This window comes from Saccostrea echinata, unplaced genomic scaffold, assembly GCF_033153115.1.
Source record: "Saccostrea echinata isolate AGI-Se365-2 ecotype Australia unplaced genomic scaffold, CSIRO_AGI_Sech_v1 ptg000014l, whole genome shotgun sequence".
Lineage (NCBI taxonomy): Eukaryota > Metazoa > Mollusca > Bivalvia > Ostreida > Ostreidae > Saccostrea > Saccostrea echinata.
In genome coordinates this window covers 11,721,560-11,748,530 of record NW_026889763.1, presented here as the reverse complement: position 1 = coordinate 11,748,530, position 26,971 = coordinate 11,721,560, and the positions used below count along the sequence as shown (strand labels likewise).

Below are 26,971 nucleotides of genomic sequence, written 5' to 3'. Positions count from 1 at the left end.
TCTATTATCAAATTTATCATTTAAATAACTGCGGATGAATATATGAGAGGAAATAATATGCATGGTGTAAAGGTCAAAAGTCAAAGGAGGTCACAGTGAGAAAAACATGGCAGCCTCCACGAAGTACTAGATTTTCCTCCAGTATTTTTTATTGGGATGTTCTTCGCGTAAGAGAAGGAGTTACTGCAAAAATTGTTATGGCATTCAGGGATCTTTACAACAAAGAAATAGAATCAAGGAGGGAATTTGAATTTCCTCAGCTAAAAGGTAGTGTAACAATCCTTTGAAATGTTTGTTTACATTTTTTTGACTACACACACATGTGCGAGGTCAAAATCGCCTTATCTTAATAAATATTTATAGAACACATGTCGCTATCCTTCCCAGGGAGTGACAACTGACCTCGTTTATCTTATCTTTAGATTAATGTGAAGACATCCCCAAAATTGACAAACGATCAATATTGTCACAATTTATATCCGTATTCCAGAGTTTCCTCCTCCTGCTCTGAAATCGACATTCAGAGAGTTGACATAATACACAAACAAGATTTAATAAAACAATTTTTGACATTCTTAAATAAAAAAAAAAAAGGAGTTCTCCCAATACTGACAAAACTCATTGCTTTTTTTTAAATATCTATGATACACCGACAACAATATGGTGACAAAAAAATCTGCATAAAGGGAGAAAACTCTTCATCAAAATTTTATACATTTTGTTGTATAATTTTTTTTACTGTAAAGAGGATTGTGCTTCTTTCTTTTCTCATTTTATGACATGTTTTGATTCACTGTATAGTTAAAGGTTAAAGTTATAATGTGATAATGATTAAACAAAAACTTGGAGGAGTTATTATAACTATGTACAGTAATGGTGTTAAGACACTTAATTCCTTTACCGGTACTTGTCCAGTTTTTGTCTTTCAAATTATAGATTTTAAGCTACTCAGATTTCTGACAGAGTATGGAATTAAACATGCATGTACACAAACATTGCAATGTATTGATTTGACATTGAATCTGAAGTGAGAGTTCTATTTCAGCTAGTCACTGATATCATTAATTGATTTGCCTAAGTCTGGAAAGCTCATGTTCTCCTCTGTCAACATTGCTTAGAGGTATTATTTATTAGAATGATATTTATGATATCAGCCTAAATATATTTTAAACAGATTCTCAGGACTCTGACGTACAGTTCTCGGACATGTGGCAGCACTTAATCTAACATTTTTTTCTGAAATATTTTTCTTTGCAGTATGACACAAGGTTTCAGACTGGCAAATAATTTTCCAAAGTTTCCTTAATATTTCAGCTCTGAAAACACTTAAAATTTATTCCATATTCTAAAAAGGTTTCCATAAATTATGTACTTTACATTCAGAATCTGTAATTCGACTTTCATAATTCACAGTGTTCACAAATGACTCAAGCTCACAGATTTTATCATCCCAAAACCAGCCATTCACAATGCCACACTTTTTGAAAGCTACATAACATATATTTATTTTCACAGGCTGGTTAGACTCCTGGTGATTTGCAAAATAAAAAAAAGTCTCTTATACAAATATTAGGTGGTTTACACTGTATATAATACATATATAATGTATGAAAATTACGATAGAAATTAATTATTGCATTGATCATTGATCAACATAACAAAATATAAGAAAATCAGCATTTTGTATGTGAAAAATTGACTTGATTTAATAAGTTGTTTGAGAAATTTTGATCACCATTCTGTAATATTCTGTTGTTCATTCAAGCTTTAAGGTGGAATGACCCTCTGATAAGAGAGATAACTTCCTAAGGAAATAATTCAAAGGTATAAAAAAAATTGTTTTATCAGAGTTTAGTAATTAGGACCAAAATAGTCAATTCATTCATTAACCAATATATGTGATTGTAGGTCACAATCATTGGCTTGTGTTTTCTTTCTTAATATTTTTGATAGTTTCCAGTAACATTTGACCTAAAACATTTTTAACTACCTATTAAAATTGGAATATTTCTATCTTTTAACAATTAAACAATTTCTAAAGCACTACAGTTATTTATCAAGAACCAGATATTGAATTTTCATTTTAGTTCATTTTTCCTTTATTAATATAAAAAAAGATGACTAAAAAAAAAACTCTTCCTGATGGATGCATTTTTTTTTCCAGGCATCATAACATTATGATATTCTGACTTAAACAGCAATACCGGTACTTCATTATGGTTTCCAATATCCATTTTATATGTATGAATCTAAATAATATTATTTTCATGCATATGATAAATTATACCTTTTATTTTTAATTTTATGTTGTGATAATAAATTATTGCTCTTTCTATTCACTGTATTAAACTTTCTTCATATCATGATTAGACATAATATTCATTTCTGGAAAAAAAAGTAAGCATACCATTTTCCATTGATATCTAATGCTATTACATGTATTGATGAAAATCAATGTTGTTAATTTTAAAATTTTTGTGAAATTTAGAACAGAGAGTCATTACGCCTTAAGGACAAGAAAATGAATGTTGCCAACAATTGCCAAGGAAACATAACTAAGTAAAACTGATTTAGTCTTATATTGGCATGTATGTAAATGTTTTTAAGGCAGATCAATGTCTTCTAAAGACAGCCGAATGTATCACTTGACCTTCCCAAAATATCAATTCAAAGAAACAGAGGTTTTTCTGAAGAATGTCCTTTGCCATTATCATCTTGTAATAAGTGCATAATATATATATATAAAGAGAAAACGACAACACAAGTTGTAAAACGTTAGCGCTTTCATTTCAAATTCTTCAGATGTTTTACTTTAAACATTTGACGTTAAAATGTTATGGTAATGACGTTGCCAACAATAAATGACGTCACATTGAATATTCGGGAAACAAGCAAAAATGTAATTGTTGAAGAGCATATAAGAATCAAACAAATATAAAATAAATTATACTAAACTGTTCAAAGTTGGTTTTAAAGATTTAATAAAATGTTTTTCTTTTTCTCTTCTTTCCACCGTGCTGCCAGTTAAACAGTTTGTAAAAGAGAACAATGTCCATTACCGCAAAGGTCCAGATGTTCACTAACTTTGACCTGTCTATATTCCGGATGTTTAATATATGCTGTCTGTGGATTCGAATATGGGTACGGAGAGTAGTTCCAGTCTAACCGATGTAAAATTGCCCACATCCTCCACACATTATACAATATATGATGTTTTTAGAACCACAAGACATATTTGCTTTAACTTTAAAATTTTTGGTCCCAATTTTAAAGGTGTTCCCTTCTTTTATGTATGGACATGTTCCACAGAAGATACTCCTTCAATTCTCTTAGGCGTTCCTTTCTTCGTGACTCATCACTTACTATGGTACAAATTCTTCTTGATAAATTGTATGGTATTGAATGTTTAGTGTGAAACTTCCCCCCTCTCTCAAAATTGTTTGCAAAAACACATAAGGAATCATGATACAAAAATTGTATACATGGATTTATGTATACGGTACTTTTTGACTTATTTGGGTTGTAAATGATGCCTATAACTAATCTCAAATATGTTACAAAATTGTAGATTTTCTGGATGTTTTTAAATTCTTTTTGTCATCGCACTTGTAAATCTATATACCGGTAATTTTTTATCACTTTATAGGACATTATTTAGAAACCATAATGAATGAAATATGAAAATTTATGCAGCTCAACATATTCATTTTATTTATTTTAAAATGGATTTAAATGTTATTTTCATAATTTTTGAAAAAAAAAAGATTGTTTCTATCATGTGTACTTAAACTTACATAATTATATATATAGAGAGAGAGTCATCCAATACTCCAGGCTGCAGTGAATGAAATTTTAATTTTTTTTTTTACATGAAACAATTTCTTTCTTTTGAATGTATCTTGCTTATTTCTCATTCTTTTTTTTAATTGGAAATTTTAAAGAAAACACGAATTCAAAAAGTATATTGCTTTTGGGATTGCTTATTTTAAATATTTACATTAGTGTAATTTTCTTTATGAAATCCATTGAAAATCTACAACATTCAATACCCTATAACACACCCGAAACCTTATGTCATTGTGTGGTAGAATACACAGTAGGAACTATAATATGCATTTTCAATACTCTAGGATTGCAAAGATGTATATTTTTTGGCACAATTTAATTGAAAACAATTACCCTGTTAAATTATTGTAATAAAATTATAATTGTACGTTTAAAATTAATTTGTCGATTTTTTCCTTTGCAATATTCATTTGCATTAATTGACATTCCATGACGCAATGGCTCTTACGTCTATTAAGCACACCAGTTCCGAAAGGCACTAAATTCATAATAAATATTAACGAAATTAACAATTATGAAGAGGGAAAAATTAGAGAATGTAAATATATGCATTGAATTCTTATTTTTGGATGTCGTCGGTCCTATAACAGCACCTGTCCATTGCAGACAAATTATCATACCGCGCTAATGCACGATATTCAATTTGTCGGCACGGCCTGGGTGCTGTTATAGGATTGACGACATCCAAAAATAAGAATTCATTGCTTAAGTATAGGAAAAACACTACAGATTCACATTTCACTGATTCAGATTTCAATGAACAGAAAAAAAATCATAAAATATGGATTTGTCTTTCTTTCTTTTTTTCTTTTTTTTTTTTTTTTTTGTAGCAGAGTTGCTTTGCGTAATTCTATAGGAAATCTACTGAACAGCAGTACTAGACAGCTAGCTTGCATCTTTTGTTCGGTTTGTAATTAAAGTTAGGTTGTTCCTGTTACAGATTAAAAGAAATAATTTATTAATGCATGTAACATTGTTGATTCTTTAATAGGACTGGGATGATTTCCTAATACAATAATGATTGAATCCTATTCTGCTACAATGATGAAGTTCTGTACAAAATGTCTGAATAAATCTGGTCCAGTATCGATTACACATAACTCTGCTAAATATATTAAGGAATATAAATTCATTTTATTCTGAATGTTATTTCTCTTGCAAGTAAAAAAATGAAGAGTATTTGATGGTTTTCTTCTTTACCGAAAAAAATGTCCATTTGTTTCTAAAATAATTTAAAAGCTTGAATGATTGTAATGAAAAGTATCACAGATTGTATCATGTTACATCATCAGTATTTCATGATATCATATCACAGGTTACCTGTATGGTCCTAGTTCTTATCACAGATTGTATCATGTTACATCACCAGTATTTCATGATATCATATCACTGGATACCTGTATCATCCTAGTTCTTATCACAGATTGTATCATGTTACATCACCAATATTTCATGATATCATATCACAGTATACCTGTATGGTCATAGTTCTTATTACAGATTGTATCATGTTACATCACCAGTATTTCATGATATCCTACCACAGGATACCTGTTTAGCCCTAGTTCTTATTACAGATTGTATCATGTTACATCACCAGTATTTCATGATACATAACACAGGATACCTGTATGGTCCTAGTTCTTATCACAGATTGTATCATGTTACATCACCAGTATTTCGTGATATCATATCGCAGGATACCTGTATGGTCCTAGTTCTTATCACAGATTGTATCATGTTACATCACCAGTATTTCATGATGTCGTATCACAAGATACCTGTATGGTCCTAGTTCTTATCACAGATTGTATCATGTTACATCACCAGTATTTTATGATATCATAACACAGGATACCTGTATGGTCCTAGTTTTTCTCTTTGCTAATAACTAATACACTTTCTATCACTCTTTTCTTTCCAGTGGTACATATACTTTAATTAATATGACAAATTAAAGAAAAAATTCTATTTCAAAATAACACCCGGTACCTGAACTTATGGTATGTGTATCATTACAGTTGTTTACAAATGTATTTATAAAAGATGAATGCTTTTTCTAACCCTGATCACAATAACTTTTAGAATTTCAAAATTTGGTTAAATAGAAATTATTGAATTCAAACTTGAGTTACTTGACTCAACACATGTATAGGGGAGCTTTCACTTCATTGGTATGAAAATCAAACTACATGTATTAATCAATTTAAATAAAAGCAAGTATATTATTAAAAATAACAAGAAGTCTGTGAGCCAATGCTCACTAATAATACCCCCGCTCTGATGTGAATACACAAGTTCGGTTATGGACAAACACAGTGATAATCAGGAAATTGACATCGGATTTGTAAAAACTGAATCCCAACATATGGCATGCCTAAACAAAGATTGTGCTAAAATTTCAAGCATCTGCAATGAGTAGTTGCTGAGAAAACCACGACCAAAATTTTTTATGCATGGTACGGACAGACGCACGGATAAACGGGAAATTGACATCGGATTCTTATAAAAATGAATCCCATTATATGGCATGCCTAAACAAAGATTGTGCTAAAATTTCAAGCATCTGCAAGGAGTAGTTGCTGAGAAAACCGCGACCAAAATTTTTTATGTATGGTACGGACAGACGCACGGATAAACAGGAAGTTGACATCGGATTCGTACAAAAATGAATCCCACCATATGGCATGCCTAAACAAAGATTGTGCTAAAATTTCAAGCATCTGCAATGAGTAGTTCCTGAGAAAACTGCGACCAAAATTTGTTACGGACAGACAGACAGACAGACGGACAGACAGACAGACAGACACACAAGGGTAAAACAGTATACCCCCCTCTCCTTCGGAGCGGGGGTATAATTACATTTTCTCTGAAAGTCATTAATTTTTTTTTTTTTTACAGATTATAGAAAATTACCAAATATAAAATATTTATTTATTTACCGGTAACACTAGATGAAGGAGAATATAGGTAGTTTTATTTCTTGAATTTAATTTGGACTGAAGTTGTTTTTTTTTTTGTTTTTTTTTTGGTTTGGTTTTTTGTTGTTGTTTTTTGTTGTTGTTTTTTTTTTTTTGCATTATTTCTTATTTTCTTAATTCCACATAGTTCTTGTCCTAAAAGCCAAAATTAATATAAATCAAAAGAAAATAGATGATTTTTTATTTCAGGTATATCATGATGGTAAATTGTACAATAAAACTTGTTTAGTACAAACATGGATATACGTAGTGAATTTACAGACACAGTACCAGGTAATTTCATTAGGGCTCCTAGTAATATTCTTCAGTTAGCAATTTAGGGATATCATAGCGAACTGATTTTTAGTCCCCAGCAGTAAAGGTTTAGAATAATGAAATTTACATCTTTTATTACAATTTTTTTAAAATCTCAGAATTTAAAATTATTTGACTGACATTATTTTTCATAAGTACTGTAAACCAACTTTTATTCACATGCGAGAAATATCCGCAAGTTTCATGATCTACTTTAACTCGCGAAAATTGGTTGCCGCGAACCATTTATTTTGCTTTGTATTTGTAGAGAATGTTACCTCAGTCACGGAAATTAATTGTAGCGGACGATTCATGAATAAAAGATGACACGAATAATAGTTGGTTTTCAGTATTTATATTTAAAATTAAATTCATCAGAAATCTCATGTACCCCTAGTAGGGTTTTGTATTTAATACTTCACTGAACATATTAACATATTCGGTAGTCATACTTAAAGGAAAACATGTATATTATGAATTAACTGTATGTTTAAACGAATTTTTTACATGGATATTAAGGATATAGCGAAGTAAATTTACAGGTCCCCAGGACTTCACTATAACCGAGTTTTTACTGTATCTGCTTCAGTTTAAAACATCTAAGAACAATTAGTGCATAGGATGAAAATTGCACATTTCCTAGGGTTTCAGTCATGAGTAGGGGTAGGGTGTATTGAAAATGAGGGACGGTTGATCACTCCCCTTTGAGTAAGCCATTCTGCATTAACCCAGGCTTAACCATCAAACTCAAGCAACTATCACTGGAAATGATAGATTATTGAATTACCAAATTGACCACATGTCCAGTCAACATTCAATGTGAAAGTCCAAATGCAACATGGGCCTGGAGTGACTATAGGGTTTTTTTGTAGATCTATGACTTTAATTGCACTGAAACTGACAAATGCATGTGGAACATAATTTCTGAACCTTGATTTTCAGGAAAGAACAATAATATCAATAAAATGTCTTCTTACTGGTCCAGAAATAAACTGTAAGTAGTTTAGGAGACAATCATCTCATCTCATAAATTTTTTGTATTGCACTTCCTCCCCTGGTTTTATTTGGACTTCTTCCTATATATTCTTGCTTCAGTGAAGCCCTGGAGCTTCTCCAGCAATTTCAATCAAGCCGGAATTAGCACTCACACAGAGATAATGGGAGTTTATTAGAGGTCCACAATAATTAGACCAGTCTAGGGTGTGATGTCTAGAATGTCCCCAACAAGTTGGTATTCTCTTTTACTTTGTATTGATTACAGAACATTTTTTTTCGCTGATGAAAAATATCACACCGACCAAGTTAGGTGGAAAATTGTCTTGTAATTTCCCTGCTGGCATTCAAAGAACTATTTTGTTTTAATGGACCGCATCTCCTACTGATTCTAAAAGTTATTAGAAGGGTGTATCCAAATGTGACATTATGGAGTCTTTCATGAATCTGATTGTTAAATTGTAAAGGCCTAAACCAAATTTCTGAATATGGCCTGGGTATCTGTGCCAGAATTTGTTGAACATGAAATATTTACTCTTGTAGGACTGACCTCTCCTGTGCCTATACTTTCAAAATCTTTGGTGAATAAGCTTGCAGCTAGATGTTGGTTTACCAAGATCCAGGTCCTGGCTCATCAAGTGAATAGCTAAGCTGTGACTTATTGTGAATTTTTACAAGGAGAAAAAGGAGGTGGAGAGGGGTGTCTTTTAAAAGCTTTAATTTTTATAGATGCTTTAATTAGTGACAAATTTTGCATATTAACTTTTCAGTTGTACTGTATCACAGCTGCTGATCTATATCTACCAAACCTGCAGGTGCAAAAAAAAAGAAGAGATATAACTGCATTTCTGAAGAGGTGACACATGAATGTTCTATCTGTTAACTATATCTGTCAGTAATGTTGAACGAGGTCTAGTAATATCACAAACCATAGATGAAAATGTCTGTTGTTCTAATTATTACCGTGATTTATCAACTCATCAAATTATTGCATGGTTGAATTACATTACAAGTAACTCAGTTGCATTTTCATTGAAGGATATGGCTCTGTTTTGCTAACTGATTTAAGTACTACATTCTACTAAGTAGTACAGTCAAAACCGTCTAATCAGATACCTGTCCTATCTGTGTCACTGTGAATTCTGACCTCTATTTTCATTCCCACTTTACTATTTTCCATGTTCTTTACACTGTGTTATCTGACACTCTGTCTATTCTGACACAAAATCTGTCCCAGTGCATGTCAGATAAAACAGGTTTCACTGTAACATATATTTTTTTTTTTCATTCCTATTCATCTTACATAAATAAGTACATTATTGTTGAGCTTTGGTAAGAAATTTTCTCGTTATTCAATAAAATGACAAGAGCAAAGCTGGTTTTAATTGTTCTGCATGGAAATAGTGGTCAAGATATGATACAACTTTAATTTAAGACCACTAACATTGATGAACATTAAAAATGTTTTGTTTGAGTACTGACACATATTTTGAACATGAGTTGCTTTGACTTAATTGCTTTGTAAGTTATTTTCATAATTTATATTGCTGACTCGTGGATAAATATATACATGTACATAAATGCAAGTCAGTCAACTTAAACATTCTCAAAATTTATCAGGAAATTCATAAGTAATCTAAAATAATATTAAAATTTATTATTAGAACAAGATTACAATGTATATACAGCTGTAGTTAACATTTTTAATCATCTAATCTAGACAGTAAAATGTCATAAAAGTAAATTAACCTTTACATCTGAAATAAAAATTGTATTCACCTGATTTCTTCTTCATAGGTGAACATCAGATGAACCATTTCTTAATTTGGCCAGCTAACACGTTTTTTCACAGACAACCAATTCAGGTTTAAAATGGGAAAATACCATGCTGTCTCCTAAAAGATTAGTTTTACTTTATTCAATCTTGGATATGCCTGCATCAAAATGATTTACAATGAAAGTGAAATACATTTGTATATAGATTTTTTTGAGTCATTGATCAAATAAATGCATTTGACATCCTTAAAACAAATTATTTTTGTCAATCAAGCAAATGATGTAGAGAAGCGTATTACGTAGGTATTCAGATGCCATAAATAATCTAATTTTGTTAGCCATCTCATTAATATGCAGACATGGGCTCTGAAGTGGTAAACCAGACATCATTTTAAAGTTTATTCTGCCAAAGTTCCTGTCAAATTACAAAAATTATATGCAAATCACAATCTATGAAATTACAGACTGTCTAATTAATGGAAGTATCCATTGTGGGGTGGGGGGGGGGGGGGTCTGTTTATTTGTGGTTGACCTTTTTTTGTTTGTTTGTTTGTTTGTTTGTTTTCGGAAGATAACCTGAAGCAGATGTAGGTACCTATATAATATTTTTGTAATCAGTGTTGACAATGATGTTGGGGATCTGTAATAGCTCTGTAGCTCTAACCAAATAACTGAACAATGACAATTAAAGCTCTGATGTCTATTGACTGTCTACAGCCCTTAAGACATTGTAACCTGGCATGGTTGTCTTTAATTCACCCAGACAGTTAGATCCACTCTCTGTCTGCTTTGTAGCATCAGGACAATAAAAAATATTTTAAGGATATTCAAATGTTTAATCATTCTTTAGTCATAAATTTTGAACATTTTCAGCTTCTTCCCCGAAATTGCTGAACCAATTTCAACCATTTTTTGAATATGGCATATATGGATGATGAGAACAAAAAAAATTAAATCTTGTGGTCTTTGACTCCCAGGGGCCTGAGAAATGTATAGCCAGAACATCAAAATTAACACAATCCCCAAAAAATCTTCCTTACTCCTGGACATCTAAATCTGCTCCTTGTAGGGTGTACCTAAATCTGCTTCCTGTAGGGTGTACCTAAATCTGCTCCTTGTAGGGTGTACCTAAATCTGCTCCTTGTATGTTGTACCTAAATCTGCTCCTTGTATGTTGTACCTAAATCTGCTCCTTTTAGGGTATACCTAAATCAGATCCTTGTATGTTGTACCTAAATCTGCTCCTTGTATAGTGTACCTAAATCTGCTCCTTGTATGGTGTACCTAAATCTGCTCCTTGAAGGGTGTACCTAAATCTGTTCCTTGTAGGGTGTACCTAAATCTGCTCCTTGTAGGGTATACCTAAATCTGTTCCTTGTAGGGTGTACCTAAATCTGCTCCTTTAAGGGTGTACCTAAATCTGCTCCTTGTAGGGTGTACCTAAATCTGCTCCTTGTATAGTGTACCTAAATCTGCTCCTTGTAGGATATACCTAAATCTGCTCCTTGTATGGTGTACCTAAATCTGCTCCTTGAAGGGTGTACCTAAATCTGTTCCTTGTAGGGTGTACCTAAATCTGCTCCTTGTAGGGTGTACCTAAATCTGCTCCTTGTATGGTGCACCTAAATCTGTTCCTTGTTAGTGTATATTTGTTCTTTGTATGGTGTAAATTTCCTTGGAGAATGTACATCAATCTGTTTGTCTGTTCCTGGTATGGTGTTTATAAGTCTGTTCTATGTGGGATGTACATAAATCTGTATCTAGTAGGCTGTACGTAAGACTTTTTCTTGTAGGTTGTACTTATGTGGAGCACATTGGGGCCACTCTTTATTCCAGAACTCAGATTGAGGCTTACCAGAAGGAGTTACTAGGTAATCTCTATGGTAACCCACACAGTCGCAGTGAGAGCAGCAGACTCTCAACTGATGCAGTGGATCAAGTTAGATTCAGGTAAATATCTATTAAAAGTACACATGCTTCATGTACTAGGCCTTTTCTATTACTGTATGTGTACATAATTGGCGTATTCAAAATTTAGTGCAATCACTGGGTATTGAGTGCTTGGCATAATCATGAATTAGCGCTGCACACGTCTGCATCATATTTTGTATTTATAATGATTTTAAACGGTATTCATGAATTAACGCATTGTTGTCCGCGCCAAAGCCGCTAAAATATGAAGCCCGCTTTTTGAAGTACACATACAGTATTTATTTTTTTGAGTCAGGAACATACATCTTTAAGTTTGGTAGCAATTTGGCAATGTAATAATCTTGTTGCCTTTCTCCTTACTTCCATGAAAAATGATTTTTGTATCACCTTTGACAATACAAGCACTCACATAGGTCAAGCTAGAGAACTTTGAAAGTTAGTCAGTTCTCTACTTGATTGTGAGCTATTAACCATCTTTATATTTTCTTTTGGTATACATGTAGATACTGCACACTTGTGCTAATTTTTCAAGCAAATCATTTTTTGCATCATGTTGAATTGGCAGTTTTCTTATCTTCTAATTGATTTTTTTTTTTTTTTGCATTACGTGTCAGATAAGCTACAATGTTATTTTCATAATTTCATTTGGGCATGAAAAAAGCAAAAATAAGGCTTCATATAAGTATTTGATTATGTGTCTTTTTTCAGGCTTCTAGAACACTTTAATACAAACCAAGAGGAATATACAGTGATCTTCACATCAAATTGTACAGCTGCTCTAAAAACTGTTGCAGAATGTTTTAATTTTTCTCAACCAATGAACAGCATTGATAAAGCGAAAGATGACCAATCTCATACCACATGCCAAACAAAGAAATCCAAGCAGGGTTGTTTCTGCTATCTTCTTGACAATCACACTTCAGTTCAGGGTATGAGGGAAAGCCTGTGTGACCGGGTATCAGCCATTTTGTGTTTAGCAGAAGGAGATCTCCAGAACAAAGATGTCTCTAAATCACAAATTGTAATGCAGCAAAGTCCATATATCCCAGGGAATTGTTTATTTGTCTATCCGGCTCAGTCTAACTTCTCAGGCTGTAAATATCCACTATCCTGGATACAGGAAGTAAAGAACCAGAAATTTGGTTTCCAGAACCAGTTTACTGGGGACTGGTACACTGTGTTAGATGCTGCAGCTTTTATCAGCACTTCACCTCTGAATCTACAGACTTGTCAACCAGACTTTGTCACTCTGTCCTTCTACAAGATGTTTGGTTTTCCAACTGGTTTGGGTAAATACTATGGAATTATCATATTTTTGTGAGGGGGCAATGTTCGTGGATTTTGTTGGTAACCCTTACTCATGGATTTACATCCGTACGGACATTGATACACACGTGTTGAACATGGTAGTTATCAATCTTAATAATACATACAAGTTACCCACAAAATTACATCCCCATGAACTAGTAAAATTTTGTCGCCCACGTGGCAGAGTGGTAGAGCATCTGCTCTAGAGTCACGGAGTAAGGAGTCGATCCTTACATTGCGGGTTCGAATCCCACTGTGGGATATGGAGAACGGTCCTTTGGATGAGACCGTATATTAAACCGATACCCAGTGTCGCAGTAGGTGCTGGCATGAAAAAGATCCCTCACTGCTCAATGACCCTAAGTGCCGAGCATAGGTCAAAATTTGCAGCTCTCCACCAGCAAGTGATGGCGTCTCCATATGGGTGAAAAATTCTTGAGAGGGACGTTACACAACAAACAAACAAACTAGTAATATTTTGGTTACACATGAACATTGACCCTCACAAACGATGATTCTACTGTAGTTTTCTTCAGCTTCAAAGATAGCATATCAATATCAGTTGTTTCAAATAAAAATTACAATATTTACATCCACTGAATATTTTCTCCTTTATTTCTAAAGAAAATCATTGCTGTTTATCAGTTCATGAACAACACTAGGCATGACACCTGTACAGATTTCTTGATCAGTGGCTCTTCCATCAATGAAACGTACTATGACATACAATAATTAATCTTTTTAATCCTACTTTAAATAATTATTTATACAGATATAGATATAAACAATAAAATGCTTTCTTTGGTTGTTAGTATGGGAATGAACATCGCAGCTATTGCAGAAAAAAATTATATAACCCGCTTACGCGGGTTATGTATTTTTTCTGCAATAGCTGCGACATTAATTCAACCAAAGAAAGCATTTTATTGTTTAACATGATCAGTTATAACTTAAAGTTTTTGCAGCCACTTTTCTCAATATTCACTATCTAGGTCCTCTTAATATACCATACTGTTCTAAGAGAAAAATTTTTTGGGACATCCATATTGTACTACAGAATTTTAATCTTCCAATACTTATTGCATTTTCTTGGTAGGGTGTCCCCTTTTATAGCTATTTTTAGTTTCTTGCAGGAGGAAAAACTGCATGATTGAACTATTTTATGGCGTTTTTCAGTAGTATTTTATTTTGCAATATAAGATGTTGAGTTACAATAGCTTCTGTTCTTCTTTATAACATAACAGAATCAATTAACTTCCTACAGCTGTAGTATCTCTGATGCTTTGCTGTCATGTTCTTATTTAATAATGAATATAAAACCTTATTTGAACTTAAAGTCTGTTTAGTTGTCATTATCATAATACTTCCACAAACAGATCAAGATCACAGGATTATAGAAAGTAATAATGTCAAAAAATGTGCTATACAGCAGGTAAAAAACTTATTTTCAAAGACCATGACAAAACAATGCATTGCCAGAATGTCTGATCAGAAAGGGATAGTTTTTTTCTGTTTTTAGGGGCCCTTCTTGTCAAGAACTCATCAGCCTCACTGTTGAAGAAGACTTACTTTGGAGGAGGGACAGTAGCAGCTAGTTCTGCTACAGAAATGTTTCGTGTATTCAGGCCAAACTTGGCAGATAGGTAGGTTGACATTGTTTTAAAAATCTTTATTGCTAACAATTTTACATGCTGCTGCATTAGAATGCAAAATGAGAAATTTACATGATAAGATAGAAATATTTTTAAGAGTATTTGGTATGTAGAGTACTGTTATATTGAGGGAGCCATATTTTCTACAGAAGAGTGATACATCATGGAATAAGGAAGTCGAAGTAAAAACAGGTCATGGCCTGATGTTCCCGTCAGAGAAAACTACTAAATTATTCTCCATAAACCTTTCATAATTTTCTTGATGGAGAAACAGTATCCCTAAAAAATAATGCACGGTATTTATAATAGTGTAGTTTTCATGGGCCAACTCCCTTTCCATCAATTTTCCTCGATAAACTTCAAAATTGTCAACATTTCAATTACATTCATCCTCCCTTCTGTCAGCTTCCTTCCATTTTATCAGCAGTCGATGAGCGAAATATTCCCCCTTCATTCCAGTTTTACATTTATAATCTAATTTCCTTGTGCTTCTTTCTATTGTAAAATTCTGGCAGAGGGGTATTTCATGTCAATCAAAACAAGAAGGAAAACATCCCTCAGTAGCAGGTTTATGATCACTGAAACATTAAAAAGTCACTCATTTGATTCATTATGTAATGGATAATGCTACAGATGTGGAAAAATGAAGGAATTTTATTTTGTATTTTATGATTTATATTGTTAAAGTAATAATCTAAAGAGAGAAAATAAAGTAAAAACAAAAAGGCAGAAATGACCATAATAACTGTGTTGTAAAATATTGGTTGCAAATTATTTGTAAAATGTTATTTTGTAATTTGATTTTGTTTCAATTATTTAAAACTGAAAAATGCTCACATTGTTCCAATAAGATTAAAACATTTAAATAAAACTAGAAGACTTTCAAGAATGATATTTATAATACCAGTGCCCTGTTGTTTGGCTGTAGGGGCGAGGGTGATTCCTTTTATAATGCAGGTATAAGTCTAGATTATGTGTAGACTTGAACTCATTGTTTGTATAGCAAGTAGATGTACTGAAGAACGGACTGATCAAAAAGCATTACTGTGATCTTTCATTTGTAAAATTTGTAAACTTGTAAACTGGTCACATGCACAATCTGAAATATGAATGATTGTACATTTATGTTTATCCTGAATCTATGCAAATCTGGTCATTACTGGGTTAATAATCACTTGAGGATGAACTTTTTTATCCCTTCGCAATGAAGTTGGGGTGGGGGATATAGTAATGTGCTTGTGAGTATGCAAGTGGGTGAGGTCATTTAGAGGAATCAGTGTGCTCTCTTGCAATGGGATGCTATGCTTCACAGTGCCCATGATTTTACATATCTAGGTACCCTTGATTTTACAAATTTTAGTGTAATCATCTAGACAATATAGGACATCTGAAGCATTCTCAGGTGCCACATCTATGCAATATTGGACAATGTAGTATTCATATTAACATCATAATTTAAATATTCCAGTCAACAGCATCTGAAGAAAGTATTCATCTTATTGTTATCGTACATGGTCATTGTAAGTTTTTTTAATCAGTTATATTAATATTGAAGCATCCTCATATTGTGTGGATTCTGAAAACCTTGAGTAAGAGTGGGGCTAAAATATGAGGTCACAATTTTTCATGGGAATATAAAATAAAATTTAAAAAAAAATCTTTTTGAAGAAAAATGGCATGTTACTCTGGTGAGTGTTGTGGTCCTTGGGCCTCTTTTTTTTTTTTTTTTATTCATTTATTTTTTGGTTCAGCAATAAAACTGAAGGTGCTTAGGAATATTGTATAACACTAAACCTTAATTGAGTCTACATTCAAGGATGACTGGTGGTATGTATCCCAGAATTCATGAATGCAAGTTTTTTGAAAGTAGGATTTATAGTTACAGTCAAACTTCGAGGAAAAACTTGGGTTCAAGATATAGAGGGTAAAATACTTATGAAATACATGGTAAGGACTTCCCATTCACTTCGACATATCCATGGTATTCAAGATATCTGTGTTAGAGATACCGAAGTTCAACTGTACTTTGTAAAAGACCATTTCTAAACACACATAACTGATCACTCCTTGAGGAATTACAACATCCAGAATCCAAATCTTGATTGATGTATAAATTTGGTCCAGATAGGATTTATAACCTGCTAAAAGACCTAAATCTGATTACTCAACGGAAGAATGGAGGTTATGGGCAGCTTCTGCAATTTTAGCTCAACTTGTATGTTAAGAGTTTAATTTTTGCACAACCAAATAGAGAGATTTTTAATATTTCATATATGTTTTTAATATTTCTTAAGGAAACACCCAAAGCTTGGGGACTGAAATCAAAAATTGAAAAAAAAACTATTTTCACATTAACATATGACATGGTCAGCCATGTATATACAACATTCTAAACTTTAAATTAGGAAATGAGGGTGTAATGAGAGTGTACATTAATCTCTCAGTTTTACTGTAGAGAGTAAAATAATTTCCACTAGCCATGTAAGATGAGAAATAATGATGGGAGAAATTGTCATGTCTTGCTGCACATACAACATTACGCCTGACAGGATTTAAGCCCAGAGGCCAGGCCTCCCCAATAATTCCTGTATTCTCCTCACTTTATGACACATTTTAAGCTACAGGAAGACTGGAGGACATATTTTACAATTAAGGCCTATTGATTACTCCACTACATTCTTATAGTGATAAACCCCTGACGACAAAACTCCACAAATTACTTCTGAAAACCCAGGGATGTAATTGAAATTTGTTTTACTCATGAAAGATTGTCATTGTCAGAAAAAAAGTTTTAACGAGAGAGAAAAGGGAGAAGTCCCTATCAAATTAAAAGATGATTAATGAAAACTAATGCTCAATTTCTTTTTTCTTGATTGATGGGAATGTAGCATTTAGTGAAATAATTATAGTGCATGGGAATTTTCAGAGCATAATCAACTATGTGGGCACAATTGTAATATGTGGTTCAATTTTCTTATGAGAAATTCAACAAGTGCTTTTGAATGCAAAAATTACCATCTCTTTGGTATTTTTTATTTAAAAAAGAAGTAACTGAATTATTAATAAGTATATTCTTTAATATTTCGTTTAAAGTACTTGTATATATCTAATCCTGACTGAGGAAATTTATTTTTTAATATTATTTTTTTTTTAATCATTGTATATTGGTACTAAGTATGCTGGCCTAATCTTATCTTTAATAAATTAAATCATTCTATAATGAAAACTGATTTTATCTGTGAATATTTTACAAATGTTGGATCTAGGATTGAGTATTCTGTCATTGATTTCACTGGAAAACCTAGACCCACTTACAAACAATTTTCAATTTCTTTTTCATTTTCAATTTTGTTTTCTGCATAAACTTCAATTTATTTTGATATAATTAATTGTTACAAATATTTTTGCTTACAATCTCCTTAAAACAACTGCTTTAGGGGATTTTAAGAAAAACCAAATATAAACACCTTCGTTAATATTTGGTCAAAGAAAAATATTTGAATCTTTTATGAAGTCGAGCATGCTTGTATTGTAAAGGACATTTCCACACATACTGACACAGAATGAATCGGAAATTATCCCTACCTAAGCTCCTTAATCTACTTATTTGTAGTAAAGTTTATTGACGAGAACATTTCATAACACCGTGATTTGATCTGATATTAATTTTAAATCTGATTTGGGGCACTACATGCGGTTCAGATTTCAATATTTGTACTGTGTGTCATAATGTGCCCAGATTCAAGGCCTTGCGCTGGTCATTCAAGTGTATTTATGTTGACAAAATTACAGATACATATTCATTGTATGTTCAGTTTCTGAAATACATTTTTTTGTAATTTCAATATATTTTGTGCCCAGTTTTGCATATATGGTCATCAAAATTCTCATCCTGTTGCAAATTTGGAAAGCATTATATTTTAATAACTTTAGAAGTATTCACCTAATGTTGGAAGACTAATCAACGGTAAAAAAAATTTTGATGAAATTCATTCATTTGAAAATAAGCAATCTCCCAGTCGAGAGGTTCTGTACAATATTTCTTCATTATGCGTAAATCTTTTTGGAAGTCTGAATACAATTTCTGATCAATGCGGTCAGGAACGGAATAAGCAAGCTCTGTGGGATTATTCGACAATTCATCCAGCTATGTCATAAAATTACCAAATCTCCTGTCCAATATTTGGTCACCTGTAGGGAAAGCCACTCTGTAATATACCCTAATTTTTCAGGGTTTAGAAATCTGGCATTGATTTTTTGATTGGCCACCCCACAGACCAAATTTCAATGTAGAGATGTCACAACATACCATTTTCACCCAAGTTTATACATACCCACTGGGAAATTTACATAGAGTGATAAAAGCAACTGCATATTTTTGGAACTTAGATCTATTTGAATACTCTCGCTCTACACCAAATAATTTAATTGTAGAGGAAGTACTAGTGCAGAAAGATATTAATAGATGAGGATTATATACCGGTATTTAAGCATTGAATCATTATTTTTTGAAAGATATAGTCTCATAACTGCAACGGTGTGTACAAACAAATTGAGTAATGCGCGTTAGCGCGTTATGAGAATTTGTTTGCACACACCGTTGAAGTTATGAGACTATATCTTTCAAAAAATAATGATTCAATGCTTATATTTACATTTTTTAACTCCTTGCCTTGACTGCAAATGTGATTTATATTTCAAAATCCTTGTATTATCCTTCGGGTAAGATACAATTAATGGAAGAGCCATTGCAACAGCTTCTGTTCAATGTAAGCGTGAATTTTGATTTTCGCTTATGACGTTGCAATTCCATGGCGTTCAGCGTTTGTGACGTCAAAATAAATGCATACCTTAACCTTTTGACCCCTTGTTCACGTTATGGTGTTTTGAATGCTGTAGCTTTCCACACACTTCATAAGCAAAATACATGTGTAATGTAAATATACATATATATATATATATATATATATATATTGTGAGGGAACTACATATGTGGGAAGATGTTGATAGATTCTCTACATGTCAGCCTGGTCATAGCTTCTGTTTACATACATATATTTTATACACCAGTAACTTTTTCCTTTACACTATGGTACATCAAAGATCCAACCAATATTTATTTTTCCAGGTTTGAGGATGGCACCATACCATTTTTAGACATTATTGCTGTTAGACATGGTTTGGATGCCTTGAAGAAAATAGGAGGTAGTGATAACATTTTTTCTTATAATTGCACCATTAAGAACAGAGCTTTAATGATGAAATACCTGCATTTCCCATCTGATTTTGACAATCAATTATAGCAATTTTTAAATGTGTATAGTCCATTAACATTGTGTTGAAGTGTTTTTTGATATCTTAGACAGTCCATATTGTTTTATCTGGGGTGTAAATTGCTGGGAAATAGACATTGTGTGGTCGCAGGTAATTGAGTCTCAATCTTTTCAACATTTAATGTTTCCATGCTAGATGCCCCATCAAATCCTTTTTCTCACCATAAACTGATAATAGATGCATGTCATAAATGATGCATGAAGAGTGCTGAGGGAAAAATAATTATTTCAAAGATAAAATTTCATGTATTTTTTTGTTTTTCATGGCAACATTTTATTGTATTTTCAGATGGTATGGGAAGAATTTCTGGACACACATTTTTCATTGCTAAGTATTTCCAACATAAACTTTCTGGTCTTTGTCATGGTAATGGCATGTCCTTGGCTGAGATATACACCAATGGAAACTTCTGTGACCCAGGTACCCAGGGAGGAGTGGTGAATTTTAACCTTCGGAGAGCTAATGGGGAATACATAGGATTTGCTGAAGTAAGGGAGTATGCAAAGGGAAATAACTCTAATGCACACACATGAAAATTTTGAAAATTTACAACAAAAAATTTCCATGTCCACAATGTATTATTTGTATAGCTGTATTTCAGCAATCCATCAAATTGTATGTTAAACTTTTGCATCAGTTACTCTTAATTAATTAAGAACAATTACACCAGTGATGTCTGAGTACACCAGTCCTTATCACCTGGTTATTGTGTACAGGTGGACAAGCTAGCCCAGTTGTACAATATTCACCTCAGAACCGGCTGTTTCTGTAACATAGGAGCCTGTCAAATGTTCCTCAATATATCCTCAGAAGATATCAAGAAAAATCTGATGGTCAGTTATGGAATTCACTCCCAACATAAATTACGAAAGAGAATAAAATTTAAAGTGAAGGGTTAAATTAAATATTGCATCACTTTATAGCTTTGAAAAGCATATTTTATTCAGTGCATAGTTAAAATATTTCGCTATTTATAATAATTTCTGTTCTGAGTAATTGTTTTTCTATTGATCAGAAGATATGTACAGAAATATACCTAGGACTAAATAAAATCACGAAATATTTAAAATCACTTGTTCTTTTATTATTTATTTTCTGTTTGAAGGCAGGACATGTGTGTGGGGATGACAAGGATTTGATTGATGAGCAGCCTACAGGGTCTGTGAGGATTTCCTTTGGCTACATGTCCACCATTAAAGATGCTCAGCACTGCCTCAAGTTTATTGTGGAGAGTTTCCTGGAAAATGTCCAAGTGATGCCCACATTTACAGAGGACTGGGATAAAGTAGAGTTTGACGAGGAATTTCTTCCATCTGTGAAAACTGACAAAAAGGTGGTCACAGAAAACAAATTAAAACAGAATGAAAATAAAATTAGTGATAATAAGTGCCAAACATTGACAACTGTTAGACCATTAGACATGCCCAGGACAAGAGATGGGATTTTTTCTCCTACAGAGGATATAAGAAGACTGACCAATATATGTCTGTACCCAGTCAAATCTTGTGCCGCCTTTACAGTAAGTGATTGGTGCTTCCTGATTGCAAACTTTGAAAGGTCTGTGCATTTACAATGTTGATACATTCTCCGAGCATTTTAGTTAATCTGTAGAGTTTTGTATTGCAGAAATGTCATGCATATTTGTTATAGGTGTTAGAGTGGGATATAGGATCTAAAGGCCTGCTCTATGACAGGGAGTGGATGATTGTATCTGACAATGGAGTGGCAATTAGTCAGAAAAGGGAGCCTAGACTGTGTCTAATAAAGCCCTCTATAGATCTGTTAAAGGGTACTTTGACACTTCACTATAAAGGTAGGTTTTTTGTTTTAAGCCAAGAAAAAATTGGAACCCTAACTGAATTCTATACTTCCTGTAAACAGCATATACTGTGTACAGTTCTTTACATAAAAATCATGGACACATTTGAAATAAAATTCAAATTAATTTAACCAAGTTAATTTTCATTTAAATGAACACATTTTTGTCAGATTTGGAGCCACTGATAGTGCCACTACACAGAGAGGAGAAAGGTCCTCAGTACAACTCCTCTTTGTCTTGTACCAGTAAAGTCTGTAATGACAGGTAAGGATGACCACTATCAGTAAATAGATACTACCACTACACAGGGAGGAGAGAGATCCTCGGTACAACTCTTCTTTGTCTTGTACCAGTAAAGTCTGTAATGACAGGTAAGGATGACATCTATCAGTAGATAGATACTACCACTACACAGGGAGGAGAGAGATCCTCGGTACAACTCTTCTTTGTCTTGTACCAGTAAAGTCTGTAATAACAGGTAAGGATGACATCTATCAGTAGATAGATACTACCACTACACAGGGAGGAGAGAGATCCTCGGTACAACTCTTCTTTGTCTTGTACCTGTAAAGTCTGTAATGACAGGTAAGGATGACCACTATCAGTAGATAGATACTACCACTACACAGGGAGGAGGGGGGTCCTCAGTACAACTCTTCTTTGTCTTGTACCAGTAAAGTCTGTAATGACAGGTGAGGATGACCACTATCAGTAAATAGATACTACCACTACACAGGGAGGAGGGGGTCCTCAGTACAACTCTTCTTTGTCTTGTACCAGTAAAGTCTGTAATGACAGGTAAGGATGAACCCTATCAGTAAATAGAGGGATTCTCTTCAGTACTCGTTCTCAATTTTATATGAATCTTATTCTTCAGAGTGCTTGGTACTGATTGTGGAGATCATGCATCAGATTGGATCAGTAAAGCTTTACAGAGACCTGGATGTCGGCTTATTCAACAAAACAGTAATTACACAAGAACTAGTAAACTAAGAGATAAAAACACAGGTGATTTTCTCATTAAGCTTAAAGATGATTTACCTACTATGTATATGGAAAAGAGGTGTTTTTCACTATGATATTGAAGATAAACACTAATATATTTATGCAAGTAATCTCTCTGTTAAGAGAATGTAGAATATACTGTGTACAGAAATATTCCCCCCTCCCCATCCCACTCCATTTTTACCCATTTTCGCCATTGTTGTTAGTGGGTGAAGACAGAGTTATCTTTCTTTTACATGTAATACAACTTGTCTTGGGAAATTTGAAGTAAAATCTTTTGCAAGTGTGATAGGACAAAAATAACACAGAGAAAAAAAAACCTTTATAGTATGTAATTATGTGTTGGATCTTATACCCTGTTCACAAGAATGCGATTAAATATTTAATTTGCAGTAAATTAATGCGAAGTAAAATAATGCCAATTAAACTAATGCAAATTAAAATGAGTTAAAGCGAAGTTAACTAATGCACATTAAAATTTTATTTCTACAGTAAGGCTATTCAGTAACGCTATGATGACATCATATTCAAATCACATCACCTTATGCAGAGCAGATCCATTTGACATATAATGTTATAGTGTCTGTACACATTTTTGGAGATCAACATATTTTTTCTTTGTTTTTCACTCAAAAAAAGCATAAGCATGTATATTTGACTACTGAAATGTGGCATGTGACTTAATTTTGCCATTACGTATGCATCAGAATTTAATTCGAATTAGCTTTGCTTAGCGTTCACATGGAGCTATTGTGAAGTAATTTGATGCACAGTAAATTAATTCAAATTAAACTAATTCGCATTAAATTCTCCATGTGAATGTGGTTCAAATTTAATTCCCAGTAACTTACATTTAATTTAAATTAAACTCTCTGTGTGAACAGAGCATTAGAGTAGGATGGAAAGTCAAACAAACTGGCAGGCTAACATTATTTTTTGGAATCCTTGACAGAGGTAAGCCAGGAGGAGAGCCTATCCTTGACAAATGAGTCGCAGTACCTACTAATCACCAGACCAAGTGTACAGGACCTCCACAGCAAAATCAAAGAGAGGCTGAGCAATGAAAACGAGGCTGTAGAGCAGATAGGTATTGTTGTTATATCTCTCCCAACAAATTTACTAAGGAATATAGAAACTGACTCATTGGTTTTTATGCATGCTTGTTTCTATAAATGTTCTGGACATGTAGAGTATTAGAGGCACTTGAACTTGAATTTCGTAAATGTTGATTTACTGTTAACAGCATCAACATTGGTTTATTATTGGCAGATCTTGAAAATCTAGTTTTACGTTTCCGAGCTAATCTAATTGTGGATGGAGGAACAAGCTACCAAGAAGATAATTGGGGTAATCTACAAATAGGACAGAATAGATTTACAGTACGTATTAATACAGCTGGCATAAATATATATAGGATATCCAGATTGACAGTATGTATAAATACAGTATCCATGTATAAATTCAAATAGGATATCCAGATTGACAGTATGTATAAATACAGTATCCATGTATTAATACAAATAGGATATCCAGATTTACAGTATGTATAAATACAGTATCCATGTATAAATACAAAAAGAATATCACAGATTTACAGTATGTATAAATACAGTATCTATGTATAAATTCAAATAGGATATCCAGATTTACAGTATGTATAAATACAGTATCTATGTATAAATACAAATAGAATATCACAGATTTACAGTATGTATAAATACAGTATCCATGTATAAATACAAATAGGATATAACAGATTTACAGTATGTATAAATACAGTATCCATGTATAAATACAAACAGGATATCACAGATTTACAGTATGTATAAAAACAGTATCCATGTATAAATACAAACAGGATATCACAGATTTACAGTATGAATAAAAACAGTATCCATGTATAAATACAAACAGGATATCACAGATTTACAATATGTATAAATACAGTATCCATGTATAAATACAAACAGGATATCACAGATTTACAGTATGCATAAAAACAGTATCCATGTGTAAATACAAATAGGATATCACAGATTTACAGTATGTATAAATACACCATGTATAAATACAAATAGGATATCACAGATTTACAGTATGTATAAATACACCATGTATAAATTCAAATACAGCAGAATAAATTTACAATATTTTAGAAATTTTTTAAACATTTTTCAGTATATAAATATAGGTTGGTAATGTGATCAAATCCGAAGAGCTTTACAGTAGATATATGGTATCCACATAAATAGGAGAGCATACATTGATAATTTGTGTGAATATAAGCATAATAGCATTGGTTTCTTTATATACAGTAGAATATTTACAACTAAGACAGTATACATGTTTCCACACATATTTAATCAGTGATTTGATGCGGGGTTCTCTTTATTCAGGGACAGGGTGGGTGTACTCGGTGTCAGATGATTTGTTTGGACCAGGAGACAGGACAGAGGAGTAGGGAACCACTCAGAACACTGGCCGTATGTAGGGGCCGCAAAGTAAGTACCACTCAGGACACTGGCCGTATGTAGGGGCCGCAAAGTAAGTACCACTCAGAACACTGGCTGTATGTAGGGGCCGCAAAGTAAGTATTGTCAGGAAATCTGTTATTTATAGAAGTCAGACCCTATCGTATTACTAAGCTCTACTATACTACCAAGCTCCTTATCACAAAATTAAACATCGCAGGAATATTTTTAAATCGTTGTAATGAGATTGTTTTTCTTTGCTAGTGATGTATTGAAGTGTAACAATTACTTTCAGATTCCATTTGGAATACATATCAGAAATGATGAACAAACTGAGGATGCCAAACTAAGAGTGGGGGATTTAGTCAAACTGTTATAAATAATTATTATATTGATAATAATAATATATAAGTAATTTAATGTGTCTGTGATCCTATTTATGCAGTACTAGACTTACCTGGCCTATTGATTACAAATGACTACACCATTAAGCAGATTTCAGCTTTGTTTACACTTATTGCTCACATTGTTATTATTTACCTTGATTCATTGTTATTTCTTTTTTTTTCTTTTTTTTTTTTTACAATCAATGCATAATGGCTAACTATAGATACAATGCTACGGTTGAACAATTGGATACATTTTATTTGTATAATATTATCATGTATTATGTGCCATGTTTTACATTCCATTATAGTGCTACTGTTTTATGGCAAAGAAAATAATTGTTATCTATATACATGTTTATAATTCCATTAACCTTTGCAATCATTTGTTTTAAATCTCTTGTTTTGATTTTGAGGTCACAGGGTCAAGTCTAGATAGTTTATTTATAGACATCTACCATTTGTACAATGAATTCCAACAATACTGGTGCTAAATTTTATCCTTATATATTCCTTTTTTTTAGTGTTTTTAGCTCACCTGAGCTGAAAGCTCAAGTGAGCTTTTCTGATCACATTTTGTCCGGCGTCCGTCTGTCTGTCTGTCTGTCTGTAAACTTTTCACATATTCGACTTCTTCTCAAGAACCACTGGGCCAATTTCAACCAAACTTGCCACAAAGTATCCTTGGGTAAAGGGGATTCAAGTTTGTTCAAATGAAGGGCCACACCCTCTTTCAAGGGGAGATAATTAGGAATTACTGAAAAAATAATGGCATCATTTAAAAATCTTCTTCTCAAGAACCATAGGGCGAGGAAAGATGAAACTCACGTGGAAGCATCCTTAGGTAGTGTACATTCAAGTTTGTTCAAATCATGACCCTCGGGGGTAGGGCGGGGCTGCAATGGAGGATCAAAGTTTTACATAGAAATATATAGGAAAAATCTTTAAAAATCTTCTTCTCAAGAACAGCAAAGCCATGATGAGTCATATTTATATGGAAGCATCCTGAGGTAGTGTAGATTCAAATTTGTTCAAATCTTAACCCCGGGGGTAGGGCGGGGCCACAATGGAGGATCAAAGTTTTACATAGAAATATAAAGGAAAATATCTTCTTCTGAAGAACTGCAAACCATGATTAGTCATTTTGATATGGAAGCATCCTCAGGTAGTGTAG

General features: G+C 32.9%; 1 protein-coding gene across 1 annotated transcript; it reads left to right on the top strand.

The window, feature by feature from the left end:
• Nucleotides 1-107: 107 nt before the first annotated feature.
• On the top strand, nucleotides 108-26,721 carry LOC133186744 (molybdenum cofactor sulfurase-like). Its single transcript, XM_061322034.1, has 15 exons — nucleotides 108-267; nucleotides 11,684-11,840; nucleotides 12,531-13,111; nucleotides 14,650-14,773; nucleotides 19,911-19,987; nucleotides 20,405-20,604; nucleotides 20,833-20,949; nucleotides 21,222-21,635; nucleotides 21,767-21,929; nucleotides 22,106-22,199; nucleotides 22,813-22,943; nucleotides 23,893-24,027; nucleotides 24,210-24,319; nucleotides 25,337-25,441; nucleotides 25,707-26,721. Exons 1-15 carry the CDS (start codon nucleotides 198-200, stop codon nucleotides 25,788-25,790), a joined length of 2,562 nt encoding a protein of 853 aa, XP_061178018.1. The 5' UTR covers nucleotides 108-197; the 3' UTR covers nucleotides 25,791-26,721.
• Nucleotides 26,722-26,971: the final 250 nt, after the last annotated feature.